Raw genomic sequence first — 22,121 nt, forward strand, 5'->3', positions numbered from 1 at the left:
GAAGCGTAGCTGAGAAAGATCCAGCCTCAATGTTTCCTCCGTGGGAATCCAATTCTCCACTGTCCGGCCAAACCATCTGGCTCAGACAGATTTTTCTTTTCTTTCCTTCTCCTTCCTTTTATTTTCTTTCCTCTTGTTTTCTTTTCCTTTATTTTCTTTTCTGCATACAGCTTTGCCGAGTTATTTTCTCTGTATTTACTCAAACACTTAGAAAATTAATTAGAATGTTTTAACGCAATCTTCATATCAGTTAGGGATGTTTCTTGAGCTCAATTTCTAACTTTGAAAACTAAATGCAGATGGGTATGTCTTGATTTACTTAAAGGTTTTAGGCATGTTTTTCTGTAGAACTAAATATTATGCATCCTTTTTTAAATTTGCCATCAAACCCATGCAATGTGTTTCTAGATAACACATTGCACCAATCCAATATTATTTGTCCCAATATATAAAAAAACAAACAAACAAAAAAAAACTAAACATCTACATTGGTGACAATGTGCATGGTCAATATGGGCAGATCTACTCAGTCTAATTCTATGCTCTGTTTATTTATTTCAGTTTGTATTTTGAATTCCTAATTGTACTTTCTAATCCATTTAAAATTAGGTTTCTTGTAATTTTACATGCTTAACCAAGGTAATCAACTTGTCATTTTTGTCAGTTTCAGTTTCTTTTTTTTTACTTTACATTTTCTGCTATACTCATAATTGCATAAATGAATAAAATGCTTTTACATCTTTGACCAATAAGTTGTGAAGCTATTGGTGTATTTAAGCACCTGAGAGTGCAGAGTTATCAACTAAATTTGTAGTTTAGTATATATATATATATATATATATATATATATATATATATATATATATATATATATATATATATATATATATATATATATAATAAAAGAAATGCTTTAAGTCAGCTCAGCATTGTTTTTCTGTATTGGATCTCTATTGGCAGATCTGTATCATATCAAACATGAAGAAGTGGATCGGTGCATATCTAATAATAACACATCACCAAACAACTGCAGAATGCCGTCTTGGAAACATCCATAAAGTCTGGAAAAAATATGAACAAAAAAAAGGAACATTACACCATAAAGATAAGTTTTTTAAAAAGTGGTTAATAAGTCAAGAAACTTCCAAAGCATCTGTCTTTTAAACTTGAAAATCTACATAGAAATCTGTACTGAACGTCAATTGTCTTACATTTATATTTCTGTTCTCATTTTGCCCTTTCTTATGTTTGTTCTTGTTTTTATGTGTGAAAATAACACAATATTAGGACAAGAGTCTGCTGTTTTGCCACCACTTTTTACATTTTAATGAATCTGCCAGTCGAGAAGAAGATGTCAGTTGTGCCAAAGCCTATGCAAAAAGAAAAAAATAAACAAATACTTGAACGACAAGAACGTTTGGGCTGCTGGGATGCCCTGAAGAGGAGGGCTTGAGTAAGAAGTACCTCTTCAATTGATGACGTTTGGGTGCTCTTCAGGAAGGCACTTGACTGCTCATTTGGGCTGCAAACTGCTCAGATGAAAGTTGTTGCCAGCAGAACCTGGTGGTGCTTTAAGAGGACATCTCTTAGGTGTGAATGTGCATAGCCATTAGAACTTGAAGTACACAACTTGAATGTTGGGTCAACAAAACCTCTCCGTGGGCGGAAAGATGAGAATTCAATGGTGCACTGATGTACAGAACTTTGTGTCAGATGGAAATTATATCACCCTAATAGAAAATAAACCCCTCGCTGTGTCACAGTCTGGTGTGCTATTTTTTTTTTTTTTTTTGCAGAATGGAGCCACGGAGTCCGGTCGCATTTATTTTGTTAGAAATAGTCTGTTATTTTTCTTAACTTTTGCGCCATTGTTTAAACAGGTTTTGATAAACAGTTTCGGCCAAGAGCTGGATTTGCTTGAAACCTGAGATACATGTCAGAGGAATCTCAAATGAAAGAGGAGCTCTGGTTTGTGGTGGAAAAATAGAAACAAGAATTAGGTCTAACAGATGGAGACGATGGAGTGATGTGCAAATGAGAGTGGATGGAGAGAACCTCTGCGTAGTTATTGCCAGTAGGTCTTTTTGAATTTAATACTTCTTAAGCAGAAGACATTGAGCATCATATAACTGTGCTTCATATACTTAGTTTCTGAATTATAAAGTATGCATGAATAAAAATGTTTTTTTTTTTACCATCCTGTTTTTGCTAAAGCCATTTAGAGAGGAGCTGATCTAACCTTTTACCCACCGCTAACGATAAAGACAGAAGCAGTGTTGAGTTGATTTGCATGAGAATAAGTGCTTCTGGTTTTCATCTTTCTCTCGTTAACAGATCCAAACAAGAAAATATCCATTTTAAGCAACAAAAACCCAAAAAAAAAACACTAATGCTGGTAGCGAACTATGAAATTATGACTTCAGATTCAGCACAAGCCTTCAGCACCAAGTAAAGTTGTAGGAACAATAAATTAACTCACAATTCATTTTTTAGATATCTCTCAAACTTTGAAATTATTTTGTGTAAATTCGAAGAGAAACATCAAGATGTTTGAATTACACATAGGAAATTGTTTAGAGGAGGTTTCATGAGAAGCCAAGAGGAGAGAAAAGTGGAAGGTTAAGAACCCTGATTGACTCTAGTACCTTCCTTGTCCTCTTAGTCTCTGAATTGTTGCCCTCATTCTTTTTTCCATCCTCTGAGCTTCAGTTTACTCTCTGTGACTTTAAGCCAAGTGGTTGATTTCATCCGTGCATGCCGGCCTGCAGCATTTGGTGGGGGTTGGCCGGATGGAGGTGGAGGTGGTGACTGTTTCTGTCGCTGACTAGATCATATGTGACACCGTAATCCCTTTTTACCCCGCCGCGGTTCGTCTTAAATCCTCTCCTCTGCACTGACTGACAGCAGCCAGACGTCCTTCGGCTTAGACAGCAGCAGCTTCTTTGTTTCACCTCCTGCCTTGGATGACGCAAAAACCAACAAACCAGCATTGACCTTCTGGCAATTTCTCTCTACAGAACGCCATGAGAGTAGGTTAGATGCTTTGTGGGTAAATGATTTCTTTGTTGCAATGATTTCTCATTGACATTCTTATAGAACTGTCCCAATCAACGAAGAAAAGCCCATCTGATTGCCCAGGACAGTGTCCTGCTCATGTTATCCAAAGCTGCTTTGTCTAAACACATCACACAGAGGTTTTAGATGCGAACACAATCGGCTTTTCCCCAAGGCTCATTTGTTTAAACTGTTGTTTAAATGGTAAATTAGTTTACCATTTCTTATGGCTGTTTGTGTCTTTGCTTGGGCGTGGACTGAGCTCCGGACATGCTGTTCATCTCACGTGTGTGTCCATGTTTTCTGCCACATGTATTAATGTATTAATCAGCTGTCAGACTTCATCTATAATCTTTGCAAAATAGCACAACCTCCATCGGACTGGATGTGAACAGCAATTTTGAAGTTTGGCTACATTTCTCATTTGGATTTAGTTTTAGACTTTGACTAGGCCATTCTAAGATATGAATATGTTTTGATTCAACCATTTTATTATAAGTTGAGGGATCTTGTTCTGCAAGATTTTCTTGTATTTAGCTCAAGCTCTCTTCTCAACATCTATGAGCAGCTTGCTTGACTCTTCTCAAGCAAGCTGAGAAGTGAGTATCCCCACAGCATAATGCTCCCACCACCATGCCTCGTACCACAGATTTTGTGTTTGTGGCAAGGCTAGTTTTCTTGCACATATGGTTGCATGTAAATCAAAAAGTTCAAATTCTAGTTTCATCAGACCACAATCAAAAATTCAAATTCTAGTTTCATCAGACCTTCTTCCAGTTTTTAATGTCTTTTTCTGTTTAGTGGTATGAATTCATTTCAGTTGTTTTAAGTAGTGCAATTTCACCATAAATCAAACTTCAATGAAGCTACGTGAAGTGCAACATTTGAAAATAAATTTCAGTTCAGTCTTATGCAGTGATTTGTGTTGGTTTGTCACATAAGATCCCAGCTGAATACAATAAAGATGTTTGTTTGAATCGTTTTGCAGAGTAATCTTTTAAAACCAGAAAGCGATTGAAACGAGCATCAGCAGCCTTTTCTTTTCATCTGTGTCTCCTGATTCACAATATACATGTCAGATCTGCAGGAAAGGTCAACTTACAAATGACAGCCTTGTACTAAACTGCGCTTTCGACCCCATTGTAGCAAAAATGCTCCCACAATGCAACTGCTCTGAGGAATAAATCATCACCTTCTGACCTCGCGCACTGACCCTGTAAACCCCGGAGAAAACCTAAAGGTGTTATGGATGATAGCAGAAATGGAGATAAAGGAGGAGGAGGGGAGTGAGGAGAAAAAAAGTCCTGGAGTAGGAGCCGTTTCTTTTCTCTCATGGAGCTTTTATGAGTTTGACAATTAATAGTCTCTGTAGGTCTCTTGAAAGCTGAATTGAGCCAAATTGTGTCTTAGCTTTTCAGTTTCGTTCAAGCGTGCCGACCAACAAAAGGAAGAAAAAAAAAGAAGTAAAAAGAATGGTTGCGATGGCGAATTACCCTTAAAGCTGCTTTTTTGAAACATTTCCTTTTTGTTTTGCACACATAGGCTCTATAGGCAAGCCTTCCTCATGCATACACACAAACACCCAGAAAGTTACTATTCTGCGAACTGAAAACACTTTAAAACAGAGATCTTTCAGCAGCTCTTCTTATTGCGAGAACATTCGGTGAGAGAAAACAGATCATATTGAGGCTGACGTTTGTTTATTCGGGCTTGACATCTGAAGGCAGACATTATTTTCGTCCGTCGCAGTAGCCGCACATCGGCATGCTATACATCAGCGGCTTTCGCCTTACAGACAGCGAGGCATTCATGTTAAAGCCGACCAGTAAATCAAGAAGAGGGTGCCTCAAATTATGTTGAACTTTAAAAGGAGTGGGAAGGGAGGGCTCATGCCTTTCTATGGAGAAAGTTTTAGCTGACATCTGTAAAAACATGAGGATGAAACTAGAAATAACCACGAACAGAGGGAGATAATGAGATGTACAGGCAATATGAGAGAATAGTTGAAGCATTCCTGTTGTTAAGTCCACTAATGATGTCTTACGGGCCTAGAATTCAACTTTGGCCACCAAATTTCTTCCCATGCTATGTTTTTTGTCTTGGGGTCTGAAGTGCATACAAATGGCTTGTTAATTAAGATGGATAGTACTTGTAAAAGGCTCATCTTCATGATAATAAGAGAAAGTTAAACATGTGAAGCTTGTAAGACCTCCTTGTAGTGTGGAAGTAGTTGTGGAAGTATGTGTGGGATGGAAAAAAAAGGAGAAGTGGGGGGAGGGTGGCTTAACCATCGCACATGTCTGAATGAGTATGTCGTCGCCCACCATGTGATTGGTGCATAGTTTTTCATCTGTGTGGATCCATGTGTGAAAAGAGGCAGTGCTCTGTCCAGGCCCTCCAGTCAGTTTCCAGGAAAGGCCTCAGTGGGGGGGAAACTGTCCCTTATTGTCGACTTATCTGGCAAAAATCTCTCTTTCTTGTTTTACACCACCTCATGTTCAATTCATCAACATTTCCCCTTCATTTTTTCTTCTTTTGCTCCAGAGAACTCTCTAGATCTGGTTTTCATGCCATACTTTATCCAGCTAAAGCCTAAATGACCACGGCAGATGTACGGCACACTGAGAGAGCACAATATTTTATGAGCATCAGTGAAAGTGGAGGAAGGTATTTGTTGGGCTATGAAATAACAGGTTTAAAGGACAATGAAGGGTAGAAGAAATTGGACCCCGACCACATGGTGCATGATGCTCTATAAAGTACTTTGCTTATCCAAGCTTCTTGGGGATTATTAAAATAGCAGGACTAAACCACCCCATATATGCAACAAAGAGATTTTAGGTCGGTGAGACATAAAACATTAGAATTGTGAAATTATAAAACTAAAAAAAAAAATCTTCAGTCAGTCTTGAAGCTGGTTTGCAAAGGAATAGATGAACTTAATGCACTTTTCTGACATTAAAAAAAGCCAAGGAATAGTTAGGGCGTATAACCCAATCTGGAAGGTATTATCAAGGTATCCATTCCTGTTGTCTGTGAGTGTAAAGTTTATCAGATGAGAACAGTATTTCTTTTACCATGGCTTTTACTTTTTATGTGTCCGATGTCATTACAAAACATTTGATTATTACCATGAATAATTTTAACTAATAAATCAGTAAGCATTGTCCACATTCCACATGTACAATAAACATGTTTTTTCTTTTTCTTTTCAGAAACCCAGGTACATGGTTCATAATAGTGTTTCACAAGGTTCAGTTCTTGGCCCATTGTAGTTTTCTTCTTATATAAATGAGACAGGAATACGCCTTTCCAACCTAGCTTTTCTACATTAATGACACTGTAGTTTTTTTTTTTTTTCCATGGCTAAAACTGTTTAAAAGTTTGACATTCTTTGAGAGCAAACAAAAGCAGCTCTCACTTTTGGCACTCTTAAAGATACTTTTTAACACTTCAACAACTAGATTTGGAGTCAGAAAATGTCAATGGGATATATTAGCTTACGGTACTTAATTGGCAGCAACTTTTTAAATGTTCAGAATTTTATATAGAAATATAAAATAATTGCTGTTTATCTGCTTATTTCAATTTTAAACTAGGATAATCAATCCTTTTTTACTTTGCTGGTATGCATACTGCTTATAAATGTTCATGGTGTTTTAATGCTGAAGAGTGTAAATGATGGGCACTAAGATTTATTGTGAGCACTGGTTTTCTCATCCATCACTGCATGCTCTGCCCTAAAGTAAACTGGAGATCTTTATAAGCTCTTAGCCTCAGTCAGTGGTATGTGTTCATATACAAAACCATGTTTGGTCAAAATTTCAGCTTACTTATCATTTCTCATATGGAAACAAAGAGGTTGGGATGTTTGTTCATATCTACCATGAACAAGCTGTATGAAGCTAAAGGTAAAAAAAAAAACAACTTGAAATGTTAAGTGGAAAAAAGAATTGGTCATGAAATGGTTGATGGAGTATGTGGATTGCTCTCTTTATACAATCTTACTTCAGCCTTGACCTTACAGGTTATTTTTCAAGTCCACATGCTGATGTTTTAAACTTTGCTTACAATCTTGTGGCCTTCATTGTACAAACCACAACCTGATGGTAAAAATAAACAGGGATTCTTGTGGACAGATTTTAAATGGTTTTTTACAGTTTTTTTTCTGTGTGTGAACCATAGTTGTTCTCCTTAAACTTTTATGCATTTTTCACACCTCATAATCCATCCATTATCATACACACTTCTCCTCAGTGGGGTTATCAGGGGTTCTGGTGCCTACCTCCAGCACCCTGGACAGGTCGCCAGTCCATCACAGAGCACACCACTCGTAATTTCAAACTTTAATGTATTTTGTTGAGATTTTATGTGCAGCACCAAGACAAAATAGTTCAATATTTTTAAGCACAAATAAAGTGATACATGACTTAGATCAAGAATCTAATTCCGGAATTTTTTGCCTGTGGTTTTCCACAAAGTAGCTCAATCTCAGACTGAATGTAAAAGGTTTGTGAACATCAATGTTTAATTCTTGTCAGATTATCGGTTGTGTTTAGATCTGGACTTTGACTGAACCACTTTAACCCACCAGTATGGTCAGTCTAAACCATTTTAAACCATCTGTCACTCTTTGTGGAGGGTGTTTATATTTTTAAATTTCTGTCATGTTTTATTCAAGCACTGGCCAATATTTAGCCTGTGACATTGGACCTTTAAGGCTGCTATGCAGCAGCTGCATATATGCAGATATAAAATTACAGGAGTTGAATTTTTTTTTATTGTATTTGAGTGAAGAGGCTGAATACATTTGCATGCTGTGCTTTATAGATTTTTATTTGAAAAAAGTGTCTAAAACTGTAATAATTCCCTTCCACTTAACCTTTGCACACTTTTCTATTGAGTCTCATAAAACTTCAGTATATTACTCTAAATTTAAAAATGTGAAAAAGTTAATCACTTTTTTTCGGCTCTGTAAATTTAAATATGGGCATTGATATGTTTAAGTACTTGTGAGTTATCATTATGTGGGGTCTTGGGTTGCAGTTAATGTTGACCCTGGGTCATAGGTCAGTCAGTCAACAAGTTTAACTACCACATGCTCCTATCTTACACATACACGTTATCACACACACATGCACAGATGTTGAAAATACACATTCTGTTGTTATTCTAAACTTCTCTACATGCTCATAATCTTTAAACTAGAAAAACAAAATTTCTGAAGAAATTTAGCCGGGGCCTGCCAAGGCGCGCCCGTCTGGTTTGTGCCCGGCGTCGTCACGCTACAAATTGGCATCGACGCTAATGGATGCTGCAATGTAATCAAGTTCAGATTTCTTTAGCCGAAATCTCTTTGCTTCCTTGTCTTTCGTTAGGCGATGAAATACGTTCATGTTTGGTTCGGTTCAGTTCTACTCTAGTGGGCAGACTGTACCGCAGCTGCTGCGCTACAGATATTTCTCCGCTGATTTTCAGTAAAACTCTACAACGGAGAACCTGGAGGTTCTGGTTCGGATGAACAAAATAAACCCAGATATTTTATGTTTTATTATTTGAAATTATTGATAGGCCAAGCATAATGAAAAAAAACTCAGATCATGAAGTTATTTTATGTAATTCAAACAAAAATTATAATTTACATCATACCAAGCTAATATTATGTAGTTCTGCTGTTTTTCACTGTCGGCACAAGACGGCAGCTGAGAGTATCTGTATCCGAAGCAACTGATTCAGTGAAGTAGCTTAATATGCTAGTTCCGGTTATTTGTGGCAATTTCTGCAAGTCACAATAGCTCTAGGTTGAGGTAAAACAAAATTGCCTTATTTCAGCTGATCAGATTGATGTTAACAGAGATTTTGTAGCCTAACAGGTTTCACGAAAGCCAGTTAGCAAAGTGCTAACATGTGAACAAATTGTGGTTCCATCAAGCTAGCAGCTACGCTATCAGAGCCACAACAAAATATCCCACAGCAGTCAAACTTTTAAAATCGATCACATTTCTTAAAGAACACATTACATTTAACAACTGTAAGCAGTTCTAATAATACTTACCTTAACCAAGCAGTCGGAAGCAGAAAGCTCTTCTTCTTCTTTTTGTTTTTAATGGCGGTTGGCAAGCAACTTAATGGTGTGCATTACCGCCACCTACTGGTATGGAGTGTGGATCAGGGCGCAACTTAAAAAAAAAACAACACTAAATCCTTTCTATCAGTTTAGTTTTCTTAAGAAATTTTATGAAATAACATAAATATTCATGGGGCGTGCTGTGGTGGCGCAGGGGGTTAGCACGCCCCACGTTTCAGTTAACCGCTCCCCAATCTAAAGTCTTACATATAATCCTGTTACCTTCAAAAATGTAATAACCGCTTTATTTATTTTGTGTTTAATTAATATCTTATTAAGTTTAAATGTCTCTATATCATATTTCCTAATTTATTGTACTTGCTTTATATTTTCCACAATTAATTATTACATGTTCTACTGTTTCCATATCCATACCACACTCACATCTACCTGTTGGATGTTTACCAATCAAATTTAAAGTTTTGTTTAATCCAGTATATCCAAGGCACAATCTTTTTTTTTTTTCATACTTGCTCTTTTCGCTTTTCAGACTTACAATACTTCATTTGAGCCAGCTGGGGGAGACAATTCTCTGTTTTAGCCAGTAGGGTATTAGGGCGTTTGTAGGAGTTTTCCCATTGAATTATAATGGGGTTTTTTTCGTAGTTTTTTGCGAATTATGTCGCCATGTTCATCCCGAATCCCACCAAAAGTAATAGCTGGAATGGCGTGAATTTTCTGCAGGTTTTGATACCTCTTTTGTAGGTGTGCACGCAGCGGTATGAGCCGCATTAACGGTTACGGATGAAAAATAAAGAATTATAATAATAATAATAAAGAAACTTTTCTTGGGAGAATAGCAATAGGTTCCTGCCATTGCTTTGCATGGCAGGCCCCAATAAAAAGCTACAAAGCTAAAGTTTTCTAAATAAACATAGTTTGACTTACAGTATACTTTAATGCATGGAGAACTACACCCCTCCCAATGGGTAGATTCAAATTCTGGAAACGCCCGTAACATTAACACAAAGTTCTGCACAGACGGATTGTTTAACCTGGGATTTCAGGTTACAGTGTTAACTTTCTGAAGGAGTTTAGATCAAATTCTAACAGACATCCTCCTGCTGATGTGCGTCTTGTCCCCCGAGCTTCTGCAAAGCTCATGCATTCATCATTTTTCCCAGCAACTCTGAAATTGAAACCATAATAGTCTCTAAAGCATCTCAGAAGTCGTGGAAGCCATAGCTGGCTTCAGGAAAAGGATGTGTGATATCTGCTGTGTCTCACTTAGATTAAAGATTCATCAGTGAGAATCCTATGGAAGGAAAATCTGACTTCATCTGTGAGGATGGTGGCAGCAGATCAAAGCAAAATTCATTTCTGGAATAAAAATGATATCGATATCCAAATTTAAGCAAAATTTGCATAGTGCTCTGTTATTGTAAGTAAGGCAAATAGTATGACACATACGCTCTCATTGTAATAAATTATATCTGTTTTCACCTACAGGTGGATGTTTCATCTCATGATTGCTCCATTGGGCTTTAACCTAACACTGTAAAAATGTTCATATTTATGCAAGTAAACTGAATATTCTTCCTCTCACTGTATAGATTTCTTTTATCCTTACATTTTAGGTAATGAATTCTATTCTTATCAAAAGATTGCAAAGTATTTTTATCCTCTTACATGCATAAGAACAGAAATTATTACTTTAATACTTTTTACTTTATCTCAAGTTAAATATATATAAAAGTTTTATTCAAATGATAAATGAGAAAAATCAATCAATAGAAGAATTATGTGTATGATATCTTAAAGCAGAGGCTTTAGTGATTTAAAACAAATCATTTGGTAGCTCTGATCAGGAAGTTCGGATTCCTTGGAGCATACAGAGAGACATCTTTGCCTCTTTGAACAATCTCTGTAAATCATCTGGCATCCTGGGTTCCCTTTATGCTCCCTTACCTTCATCTCAGCCCTCAGGTTTATTACAGGATTATGCGGATTGAGGTGACCATGAAAAAAAAAGTATTTCTGTGTAAATCAATACATCAGTGGGAATGTCATAAATAGGGAAATAGAAAGTCAGGAATTACTAATTAGAAGTTCATTGAAAATCTGATCAACATTAAAATGCAGAGTGTAAGAAAATAAAAATAAAAATACATGTATTTTGTAGAAATTGGTCCGGTATCACAGCTGATTTAGCTAAAAACAATAATGTCTTTGCCTAGAGTTTCCCCTCAATATACATTTTCCTATAGTTTTCAAAGGGAGATTATGCTACTGTAATGAAACATCGTTTTATTTTAAGTCCAACATTTTATATCAGGCACATTTTCTGCATTTTGGATGTGGAGTCTTAAAATATACAGTATGCATATTTTCAGACATTAAAGTATATATCTAAAGAAACAACAGAAATCTTAACTTTTAATCTGCTTTGGGGGATTTGATAAGCAATTAGCGAGAGCTTTGTTCCCCCAGTTTCTCTCTTTTTCATGGTCTGCATGGTTTGAATGCCGTAATTTCAGGTAATTGTGGCGAGTGCGGAGCGATAAGGCCACAGACTCACGCAGAATCAGTGGCACCAACACCGAGGGAGGCGGCAGACTGCAGTTACGGTCTCCTTCCATTTTTAAGAAGCCTTTTAAAAAGGACAGACAACCGATAAAGCGAAAATACAATTCGTTCCTTATATCTTCAAAGCATAGCTTTTCACAAATAGGCTAATTATTTTGTTTTTGAGCTTTCATCTCACACCAAGGAGAGAATGCTTGTTTTGATGTTCTTCTAACCTCTCGGTGCGTGGATTCGCAGCGTGCTTCATCTAAGCTAGGCTATGGTAATTTGGATGATGGTTTTGAATTATGCTTCACCTTGAAGGGGACCTAAATCTCGCCTTGACTCCATTAGCTTTACTCTGATCTTGGCCTGATTAGATTTCCCATCCCGCTCTCACAGGTAAGACTGAGAGTCAGTTTATAAAGAAAAGAAGAACTTCTCGCAGATACAGGACTCTAAATATTGTCACCACGTCATGATTTGTTTCCACTCTGCTGTGTGTGCATGAAGCAACGGTTTGGCCCCTGTGACCTGCTAGGTTGTTGATACCGTTAGGATTATGTATCCTGTAGGAATGCTTGTAGGGAACCTCGTTTGGCAGGAGCTCACACAGAGCTTGAGGGGGGCCTCCTGTAGACAAACAATCTTTTAGCAGTTGGTGAAGTGGCCCACTGAGAGGAGACTGATCCCCTTTATTGAAAGCACTTGTCTCCTTGTTGGTTGCATGAAGTGAAGGTGCTCTGTGATAATATACAGACTCTACTTTTGTTTTGTCTGTTTCTAACTTGGTCAGTTTTTTTGGCTACAGAAGATTTTCACGGGGATATGATCCTATCCTGGTTTCTCTCCTGCACTTTGCGATTCGGTTTGGCAGACGACCAGCTTTGTCTGCTTATTGCCCTGGCACTTTCCCATTGGATTCCTCTCTCCTGAGCTCGCATGCACTTTGCTCAGCCTGATGACTGCGGTTGGAAGATGGATTACTCTGCAGGCATTTGTTTGACAGATCGAGCCAGTTGCGACTGTACACGTGCTGAAGAAGCTGTGGAGAAGAGATTGGTTTGACCTTGTCGTAACTGTTTAGATGTGCTTCCTGGTGTTGTTATAACACCAAATCAGGATTGCGCTTTTACCAATGCCCTTGACCTGCAGAACCTTTGAGGTTTTAAGCTTCATAAATCTGGACCCAAGAGGCTGTGACGTTTAGTCTAAACATTTAAAACAACTTTAAGGAGACATGGTGGTGGAGGTGGAGATGAAGTGAAGTAATGATCATCTTCATCTCCAGAGCTCCAGCTGGTGAGTTACCCCACCCCAAATGTGGACTTTCTTAAGCCCAGACCCCATCTTATTGCTTATTTTACATAGCATGAAATGTATCACATGTGCAGCAGTCCTTATTTATGTTTTTGAGAGTAAAACAACCAGAAATGTCTGTAGAGATGTTCTAGACAGTTTATAATCAGTTTCCAATGTGGAGATTTTTTCTCCAAGTCCAATGAACCCGGTGTAAGAATTAGGAATGCATGTTTTTACAAGATGTAAGAGGGTTGTTGGAAAGTTCTGGAAGTTCATTTGTTGAAGAAGTTCTGTGAATTATTTGGGATGTTTTGAAATAATCTCCATGTCTACAGTTTCTTGAAGTGTTCAAATTTAGTAGTTGGTATGCACAGGGGTAGGATAAAGATAGCCTCCCATCCTTCCTTTCAGTGTTTCTCTCCAAAGATTCTAAAAAAAAAGCATTTCAATATTGAGGTCTGTTTGTGGGCAGATGGGCTCAATGTTAACTGGATGATTGTTGGATGCAAAGCAAGCTCAAATCATAACTCCTCCACCACCATACTCCACATATGAAGTCTTTTCATTTGATTTTCTCCGTATGTATTTGGTGATATACTGTATTACCAAATACGGTATCTGTACTTCGGTCTCATTTATACTATATATGCTGTTCCAAAAGTCTTCATTTTTGCTGACAAAAAGTTGTGTTAGTATTTCCTTTTCTCCTGGCAACTTCTTTGATTGAGCAACACTTGTTTATTCTGTAATCAAACTATTATAAAATATCTTATTTTCCATGCAAATTGTGGGAATATGTAGATTTTTTGAGCTTTATATGATTTGACTTTGTGGTGAAATTGCTGAGATATCCTATCCTCAAACAATTTCCTTTATGAATAGTCTTTCTCTGGGTAGAACAATGGATTTCAAATTTCAAATGGACTCATAAGAACTTATTCATTTGTAGCAACAGATCCCTCTCTATGGTCATTAATGATGTTTTTGGCATTGTTTTAAATCATAAATCAGTGCATCTCAGCAGCAACATGCCATAACCCTCGTTAACAATCATGTCACTGTAAACCAGCCATGTTCAGAACCTTGAATACGTTCAGTTTTGGATGTTTCACAATCAAATAGTTTGTAGCACTTTGGTGATAATGACAAAAAAGATGATAAAAAAACATTTACTTCTCTTTTAGGTAACTACCTCCCACAACATTCAAGATGCCACATACTTAAAGAAATGTGATTTATATTACTATTTTTGAATGTATTGATATTTTCTGATGCTCTCATGGAAAAAACAGGGCAGAAATATAAAAATTAGTTTAATTTATTGTAGCAACGATAAATCAAAATTCTTATCATGACAAGAAATTTTCCATGGAAAATAAAAATGATGCGTTAAATACCCATTCCTACCTTCCTGTGCATTCATGGGTTATTCCCAGGTACTCCAGCTTCATCTCACAGGCCAAAAATATGCATGTGTACGTTGCACCATAAATTGCACTTATTATAGAGTGTTTTTGTGCATGGTTTATATTGCTCTATCATCCTTCTTTTTGAACACATGCAAAACAACGAGGCAATGTGAATCTGTTGACTCCTGGAGACAGAGTATAATAACCAGTGGAAATCAGAGTCAGACTTTGAATCCAACTAGTCAGCTCCAGCTAATGAGTCTTAATCATTTTGAGATGGCGAGTTCCTGCAGGAGGCGCACGCAGCTCTGTTCTGCATTTTTATGATCTGATGATGTCAACATTTACAGGCCAACTGTTGCATCGGCTGCATTAAGAGCTCTCAATATTTTCCATCAGGCTTGGAGGATATTTTTACTGCTAATAATGATGTGGATTTTACTCAGAGGCTGTTAGTGAGCAGTAGTGCAGGCATGCACTGTGTTATTCATTTATAATGCAAACCATTACTCACCTAATTAATCAGGCTTTCCACCAGTTATTAAAAGCAACAGAGCTGGTAACTGCTAAAATATGTGCACTGCAGCCTGCATGAAATCCTGCTTAAGTAAAGGATATCTTGCTGCAGCCGTCTGTCTGTCATTCTGCTCTGGACTTGGTAGAACTGCAAGTGAGTGTGATACATTTATAAACTGGTGCTGCTTTATTTTTAAAGTCATAGAGAAAGTTATTTGCTTGCTTTCCTTGATGAAGGTGACACTTTCCTGTAACCATGAAGTCTGTTCTCTTCTCCTTTTCTGGAACAACCGCATTTGAGCTCATTTTGTTCCTCTTGAACCCTGTCTGTGCTTTGATTTCTTCTAATAAACTTCTGCAAGTAAAGTGATGAGAACCTAAAGGGTTAGATTCTCCTGATTCTCATCCAAGCAAAAGTATAGATAACCCTTCACCTTTCTCACATTTGGTCACATTACAAACATAAACATCAAAGCACTCCATTGAGACTTTAAAGCTGACCCGATGTGCAAAATTCACTTTTTGCACATTTTTGTACTTTCGTTCGGGCCTCTAATGCTTTGAAACAGAGCAAGGGCTAAAAAAGCCCCATCCAGTCATTTTCTGGCATTAAGTTAATGTTTATTGGTGTCTGGAAAACAAGCCATGTCAAAACCTCACAATTGTTAAGTCACAATTTATGGGCACTGTGCGGTTACCTAGCAACCCAGCCAGAGCTTGTCAGCTGAATTTACCATTGTATGTGCAGTGCATTGACTGCTGGAAAAGATAAGTGTTTTAATCCTGACTGCATCCTTGGTGATTGTGCAGGTAGCTCTACTTCTGCTTTACAAAGATGTATGTTTGTATATTGCACATCTCTTTTGCAGCCATTTTCATGTATATAAAGTGTGGGTGTATGTTACGGTCACTGTAAACACTAAGTTGGTCAGCAGCAGTTTACTTGCATTTAAAGTGACTAAATCCTAAAACAGCTCATTCCGAAAGAAGCTCAAAATAGGCAGAACTGAGCAGATTAAAATCTCATTAGAAATATTTTGTGCAAAAAAATGTAATGAACTTTTTTATTATCTACTGACCTATTCTAACTCAGGTTTAAAAGAAAGCATAATAGGTCATCTTTAAGTTGGTAGACCAACAAAGTAGTGCACAACTGTGAAATAGAATGAAAACAATACGTAGAGACAGATTTTCCACCAAGATTTGCAAATATAAAAAAAACAAAAAACATCTGCAAAGCCATGTGGTTCCAAAGGGTTGAGAAAATAAATGTCTTTCTGTAATTTGAGTGAAATGAACCTGTAAATTTAAATTTTATGAGCGAGAACACAGAGCAACATATAGAATTTGAGCTCAGACATCTAAATCATCTCGCCTGTCATTCCAACATATATCACACAAGCGTTGGGAATTTTTCACGAAGATGAATTCATCACAGCTGAGTTGAAGCTCCAGCCTCAACTTCTTGGACAAATATCCTCCATCACTTACAGTCTCGGCGTGTGAATCATTCATACCTCCCCATAAATAATAAAACCCTGGCAGCCAGTTAGCAGCACCTGCAACTTGAAACAGTAGTTCGTGAAACACAATCTTATTGCTTGTAAACTAATGTGTTTCACCTGCCTGGGCCATGGCGTCTGGGTTTGAGGGAACAAACTCTCTCTTCCCGCCTGCCCCCCCACCCCACTTCACTCCCTGTCCTGACCTTGCTTCCTCTTCCTCAGATAAATTCTTCACCAAATTCTCTTTGATACATCGCTGTCCCACAGGGGCCTGGCTAGTGCAAACTGGAAGCATGAAGTGTAATTATTTCTAAAAACTGCATTTCTGCACTAATTAGTTCACTCCTCAGAAGTTGGCCTTGCATTATTTACACATCAAGGGGGACATGCATGGAGATAAATATTCATTGTTGACTTTGCCCCCGCTCCCTCGGCTCTGGCGCAAGTTGAGTCAAGAGCCGCTGTCATTGTGACTTGTTTATGCGACTTCTGCATCGCTGGTGCCCCAGAACATAATCCGCCTTGTTCTCCTGTAATTATCCCCACTCAAGCTGACAGATTGACACCGACTCATAGTGGGCTTAATAAGTGGACAACATCCTCTTCCCGCGTGGCCCGATCAGTTGAATGGCTTCTGAATGAGGTGATTTGTCGTAATTGTGACCTGTGACCTGAATGTGTCACGACACCAAACAGCAGAGGCGCCTTCATCACGTTAGGCTGTGGCACCGTTTCAGCAATCTTCCCCTCCAACTGTTCGATTCTGGGCCGCCTTTAATGAGAGAGGCTGAACTGACTCCAGAGCGAGTCAGTGGCAGCTGTTGTTCCGAGTTTCCTGCATCTGTTGGCTGGAAGGCAGATTTGTAGGACATTTAAAGACAGCTTTTCCTGTTAAAAGCACAACATGAAGTGGTTCCTCTGTCTGACCTTCTACTTGGCCTTGAGGGCCATTGTTTGCCTTTTCAGTTCCTAATAGGGACTGTTGTTTTAGAAACCTACACCTAGACTGTTGGTGCCTTACAGATGTCTGTTTTTACAACTTTTCATATCAGATGAGGACAACCTGTGTAAATACAAACTGCTGTTGTAAAACAATGATTCATTTGTTGAAGGGAAAAATTGCTTCCCAGACCAACCTGGTCCTGTTAAAATGGTAATTGCCCCATAAACCTAATTACTGGTTGTGCCCAAAAGGGCTCGAGTTTAAGGTCACGCAGTGATGTTCTATTTGAGAATTTTCTGCTAGCGGGCAGAACTTCTGGTTCCTTCCAGTTTTAAATTGTGTTCATTTTAGTCTGTAGTTTCAACTTTAATCTCTCTTAAAAAAGCAATTTTAAACGTCTCAGTTTTCATCTGAGACGTTTTCAGTTCCTTTGTGACTGCCTAGATGAGCCATCAATGTTCTCTTTGAATAATTTTGGTGGGCCAGGTTTTCTTGGGAAGGTTCATCATGTTTTCTCCGTCTGTTGATGATGGTTCTCACTGTTGTTTCACAATGGCTATTAGACAATGGCTCCAGGCAAATATTTGGTATATTGTACTTCATCTTGTCAGAGAGGTTCTTCTTAATGGATTTATTGGTTCTCCAATAGTTTGGCAGTTTTCTGATAACCAGACCCAGGCAGTTTTCTAGCCTGGGTGTGGTTCATGAAAATAAATCACATTTCATTTCTGATTTAACAAAATAAATCAGTTTTTCTGCTCAGACTGCTGTCCGATTTTAAAATTTGTTAGGCGATTAAACACATTTGAGTGCTACAAAAAAGCAAAATTGTAGGATGAAAATGTTTTCACAACTCTGTATTGTACATTTTCCAGCTCAATTATTGTTGTTCTTTCTTCTTAAAAATGCATATTTTTTTCTGAGCATCTGTTATAGGAAGTTGGGCAACAAAGGTTCAAGAATGCTAAAGAAATTACCATAATCACTGTCAACATTAATGAAGAGCTGATCACTGGAAACTTTAAGCAAGGCTTTTTTGTGTTTATAGAAGCAATAAACACATAAAATGCACCAAAATGTCTGTTATGATTCCAGAGCTTGCCATGTTTACTGGCTTTGAAATCTATATTTGTTTTAGAGGATGAAATGGTGGGGACAGGAGTCTAAGTTGTGGTATATGACTGGAAATTTAATATTGCTACTCTAGACTTGGAACTGAAACCATAAATGTCTCACTCTCACTGTCTCAAGAGTTTCCACTTTCACCCAGACTACTGGACACTAAACCTTGTATAATTGCCTTTTTGCTGCTGAGCTATAAGCAGGTTTGATGTAAAGAGTTTTCCTCCATAATTTGCTTTATTGGCTTTATAGTAGATTTGGAGAAAAACGTTCATAGAGTTGGAGTCTGATGCCAGTAAACAGGAAAACTCATAACTGAATAGTTAATCACAGTAATTTGAAAAAGGTTTGTTTTTTTTAGGTTAAGCCATATTTATGTAACACATCAGCTTGTCAACAATACCATCTTCATTATTTCAACCCTTAAATCTTGTTCAGGTCAATTTATCCAAACCAAACCAAAGAATGCTTCACCACCAGCTCTACTGGTGGCAGACCTTCTCTAAATGTGAATCTTTAAGGATCCTCATGCGGTCCCCATGTGGTTCTGAGTGAAATAAGGAAAAAAAAAAACACCATACTTTGATTAACATGAAATCTCGTAATTTATATAAATAGCTGACCTAATTGGAGGTTTCGCTCACACCACTGCTCCATCTGTATTGAATCTAACTTTTCAGAGTGAATCTCTTTGTATGCAGGGCAAAGTTTATCCACATGGGGGGTCTGTGGTCTGCTGTAATACGTGTTTATTTTGTTTTGGAGGACTTGAAAGTGAAACTCCCTGAGCTGCAGTTAGCTTGCTCTGCTGCTACACTCACTGCTTATCCCTGCGGAAATATGCCTGAAATTAATTTTTAAAGGGTTTGATTAGCATAAGCTCCAGTATTAATGGAGTATTTATATATCAGTAATAGGAGGTTATGATCCAATAGTTTGTTATTGTTTATTTTTATTTGAAATCAGTAGATATACTGCAATAGAAAGACAAAAACATTTTGCCCCTATTTTTAATGGGTTTTACTTCTACTGCATGTTTTATGTTTTATTTCTTTGCAATTACATAATTATTCAATTATTCTCTATTTTTCAATCAGTGTTGTTTTATTACTGTTTAATTATAGTCATTGAAACAATCTCTAATGAAGTTGATTTTGTTGCAAAAGTTTAGGCTTAGTTAAGCAAAAATTATTTTGTAAATATTATTTTTCTTTTTATAAGTCACAAAATCTATGATACTTATTTTCATTTTCCTGAAAGCTTCATATTGAGTTACTCCACTTTTTTTTTCCATTAGATACTGAACCACACTTTTATTGATGCAGCTTAATAAACTCCTGCTTTCTTTGTTGGCTTGAATGGGGCAAATATGAAAACACAGGCTAGATGGAACTTTGGATAAAACTTAATAAAAAAATAATTTTGAGCTAAGCCAAAACTAAATATAGAGTCAGACTCTTTAGTCCATTTCACTGTACCACAGCCTTATCTGTGTGGTTTAATAAGTTCTTTTGCTGTCATAGTTGGGTAAAAAAAGAGAAAGACATATGTGACAGAGTGCAGCCAAAGCTAAAGTTATCACATATGTTACTTTACCAACAGCTAAGACAGTTCATAGACACAGTGCAATCCTTATTTAAGCCACATGTTCCGGTTTGAATGGTAACATTTATATTTCTTGCAGTATAACAAATCAAAACAGAATTAATTAAGTATTTATTAAATGTTTTATAGCTTTGTTTAGTCTTTACGAAGCCAAAAGAAATAGCATTATAGCCATAACTGTACAAAAAACACAAGATTGAAGAATATATTTAATAAACTCTCCCTTCCGTGTTTTTCTGTTGGTATTGAGTGTTTGTACTGTTAAACTGTATTTTATTTTGCATCAAGGTCAGATATCCCTTCATTCAAAAGCCACTTTGCAAACCTAAGATGTGCAGCCACACTTTTCTTACAAAGTAAATGCGTTCTCCTTTCAAACCTTACAAACAAACAAGTCATTTTGACAATTTGTTTCACCTGACCCTGAAGTGTATTCGGTGTTATACAAACTTCTTGGCTTTGTTTTTGTTTTGTAAATGATCGCAATGGGTAGTGAATAATAGAAACTGAAAATGTTTCACTGTGTGCCGAGGCTAAAGCTGAAAAAATGTAGATTTTCTTTTTCTCATCCCTGTAGACCTTGCTAACTTCTTTTTCACCTTTCCACAACACCTCACAATTTCAGTTTTTCTCTCATTTTATTATTGCTGGAATTAAATAGCAGCACATTTGTTCTGCAAGTGTAGCTCCTTCATCTTATGAAATCCAAGAAGGCACAAAAGGTTACTGCTTTGCTGTGATCTCTGCAGCTGCAGCAGGTAGAATGCAGCCATTTGGCAAAGTTTTAATAAAACACTCTGGCGTTTCCTCTTCTTCCTCCTCTGCAGGTGGAGATCACTCTGCAGGACATCAATGACAACCCACCTGTTTTTCCTAATGATATTCTGGATGTGACCATTGAGGAGAATGTTGGAGATGGCTTCAAGATAATGCAGCTAACAGCCACAGATGCAGATGAGGTAATGGCTCCCAAACTTTCTTTTCTGTCTGACTGCTTTTGTGCTTCACTGTGCCCATTTTCCATTTAGCTGCTTCCAGAATGGATGTAAGCAATTTGAAATAAAAATGTGATCCAAATAGTTCTTCAAGCAACACTAAATTCAATTAGGTCACATTTTATTAGCAACAATTGGAAATTGTAAACCAAAAAAGTCATTCAAATAAAATGTTAATTTCCAGAAAGCTGTGGCTCAGTTGTGAATATTTAGCCATAAAGATCAGCTTGAGTGATTGATTTCATTCTTATCTATCCAAACCAGGCCTGCATTGTGTGAAATCATGGCTTTAGAGCATCATTGTGATTAACCACATTTTTGGTTGAGTTTTATTGGAATGAAACTGTAGAGCAAATAATTCACTAGAACCTGTCTGACAACATGCAGTACCAAAATAGTACCAATCTAAAATACCTATCAGGCTAAAATAATTTCAAAGTCATTTCTAAATCATTGAGACTTGAGTGAAGTACATTGAGAGTGATTATTCACAATTGAAGGGAACATGAAAAAGGAATGTGTCTTCCAATAAGGCCTACCAAAATTACTCCAAGAGCACACTGATGACTCACCCTGGAGATTATAAAAGAACATTTCAAGCTCAACTGAGCTTTAGTTAGGACCAGGCTTCATGATTCAACAAACTGGCTAAAAACAGCATGCATGGGATGCACTGATATTGAAAACTAACACACAGACTACCCTTACATTTACCAAATAGCAACTTGATGACCTCCAAGATAATTTTCAAAAAATGACATTTTTGTGAATGTGTGTTTTATATTTCATCCAGTGTTTAACTAACACAGCATCTGGATTACAGAAATTCCAAATACTGGAATTTCTGTAATCCAGAAATATGTTTATATGTTTTTTTGTTTTGTTTTTTATTAACAAATATATGTTTTTCATATATTTGTTAAAACTGTCACTATATTGTGACAGTATGAGACAGTTAATCTGTGAAAAGATCAAAGATTTCCTCCAATTTTTCCCAGTACTAATATTGTAATCTGCAGAAATGCACCACTCCCAGTC

At 37.2% G+C, this 22,121-nt stretch overlaps 1 protein-coding gene across 2 annotated transcripts in view; it reads left to right on the top strand.

Annotated features, from left to right (window-relative positions):
• Positions 1 to 22,121, top strand: part of fat4 (FAT atypical cadherin 4) — a 126,194-nt gene that overhangs the window by 45,810 nt on the left and 58,263 nt on the right. For both annotated transcript variants that reach the window (XM_023328367.1, XM_023328368.1), the window contains exon 2: positions 20,916 to 21,047. In XM_023328367.1, coding sequence (XP_023184135.1) covers positions 20,916 to 21,047 — 132 coding nt within the window. The remainder of the gene's footprint in view (positions 1 to 20,915; positions 21,048 to 22,121) is intronic.

Source organism: Xiphophorus maculatus, chromosome 23 (genome assembly GCF_002775205.1).
Source record: "Xiphophorus maculatus strain JP 163 A chromosome 23, X_maculatus-5.0-male, whole genome shotgun sequence".
Classification (NCBI taxonomy): domain Eukaryota; kingdom Metazoa; phylum Chordata; class Actinopteri; order Cyprinodontiformes; family Poeciliidae; genus Xiphophorus; species Xiphophorus maculatus.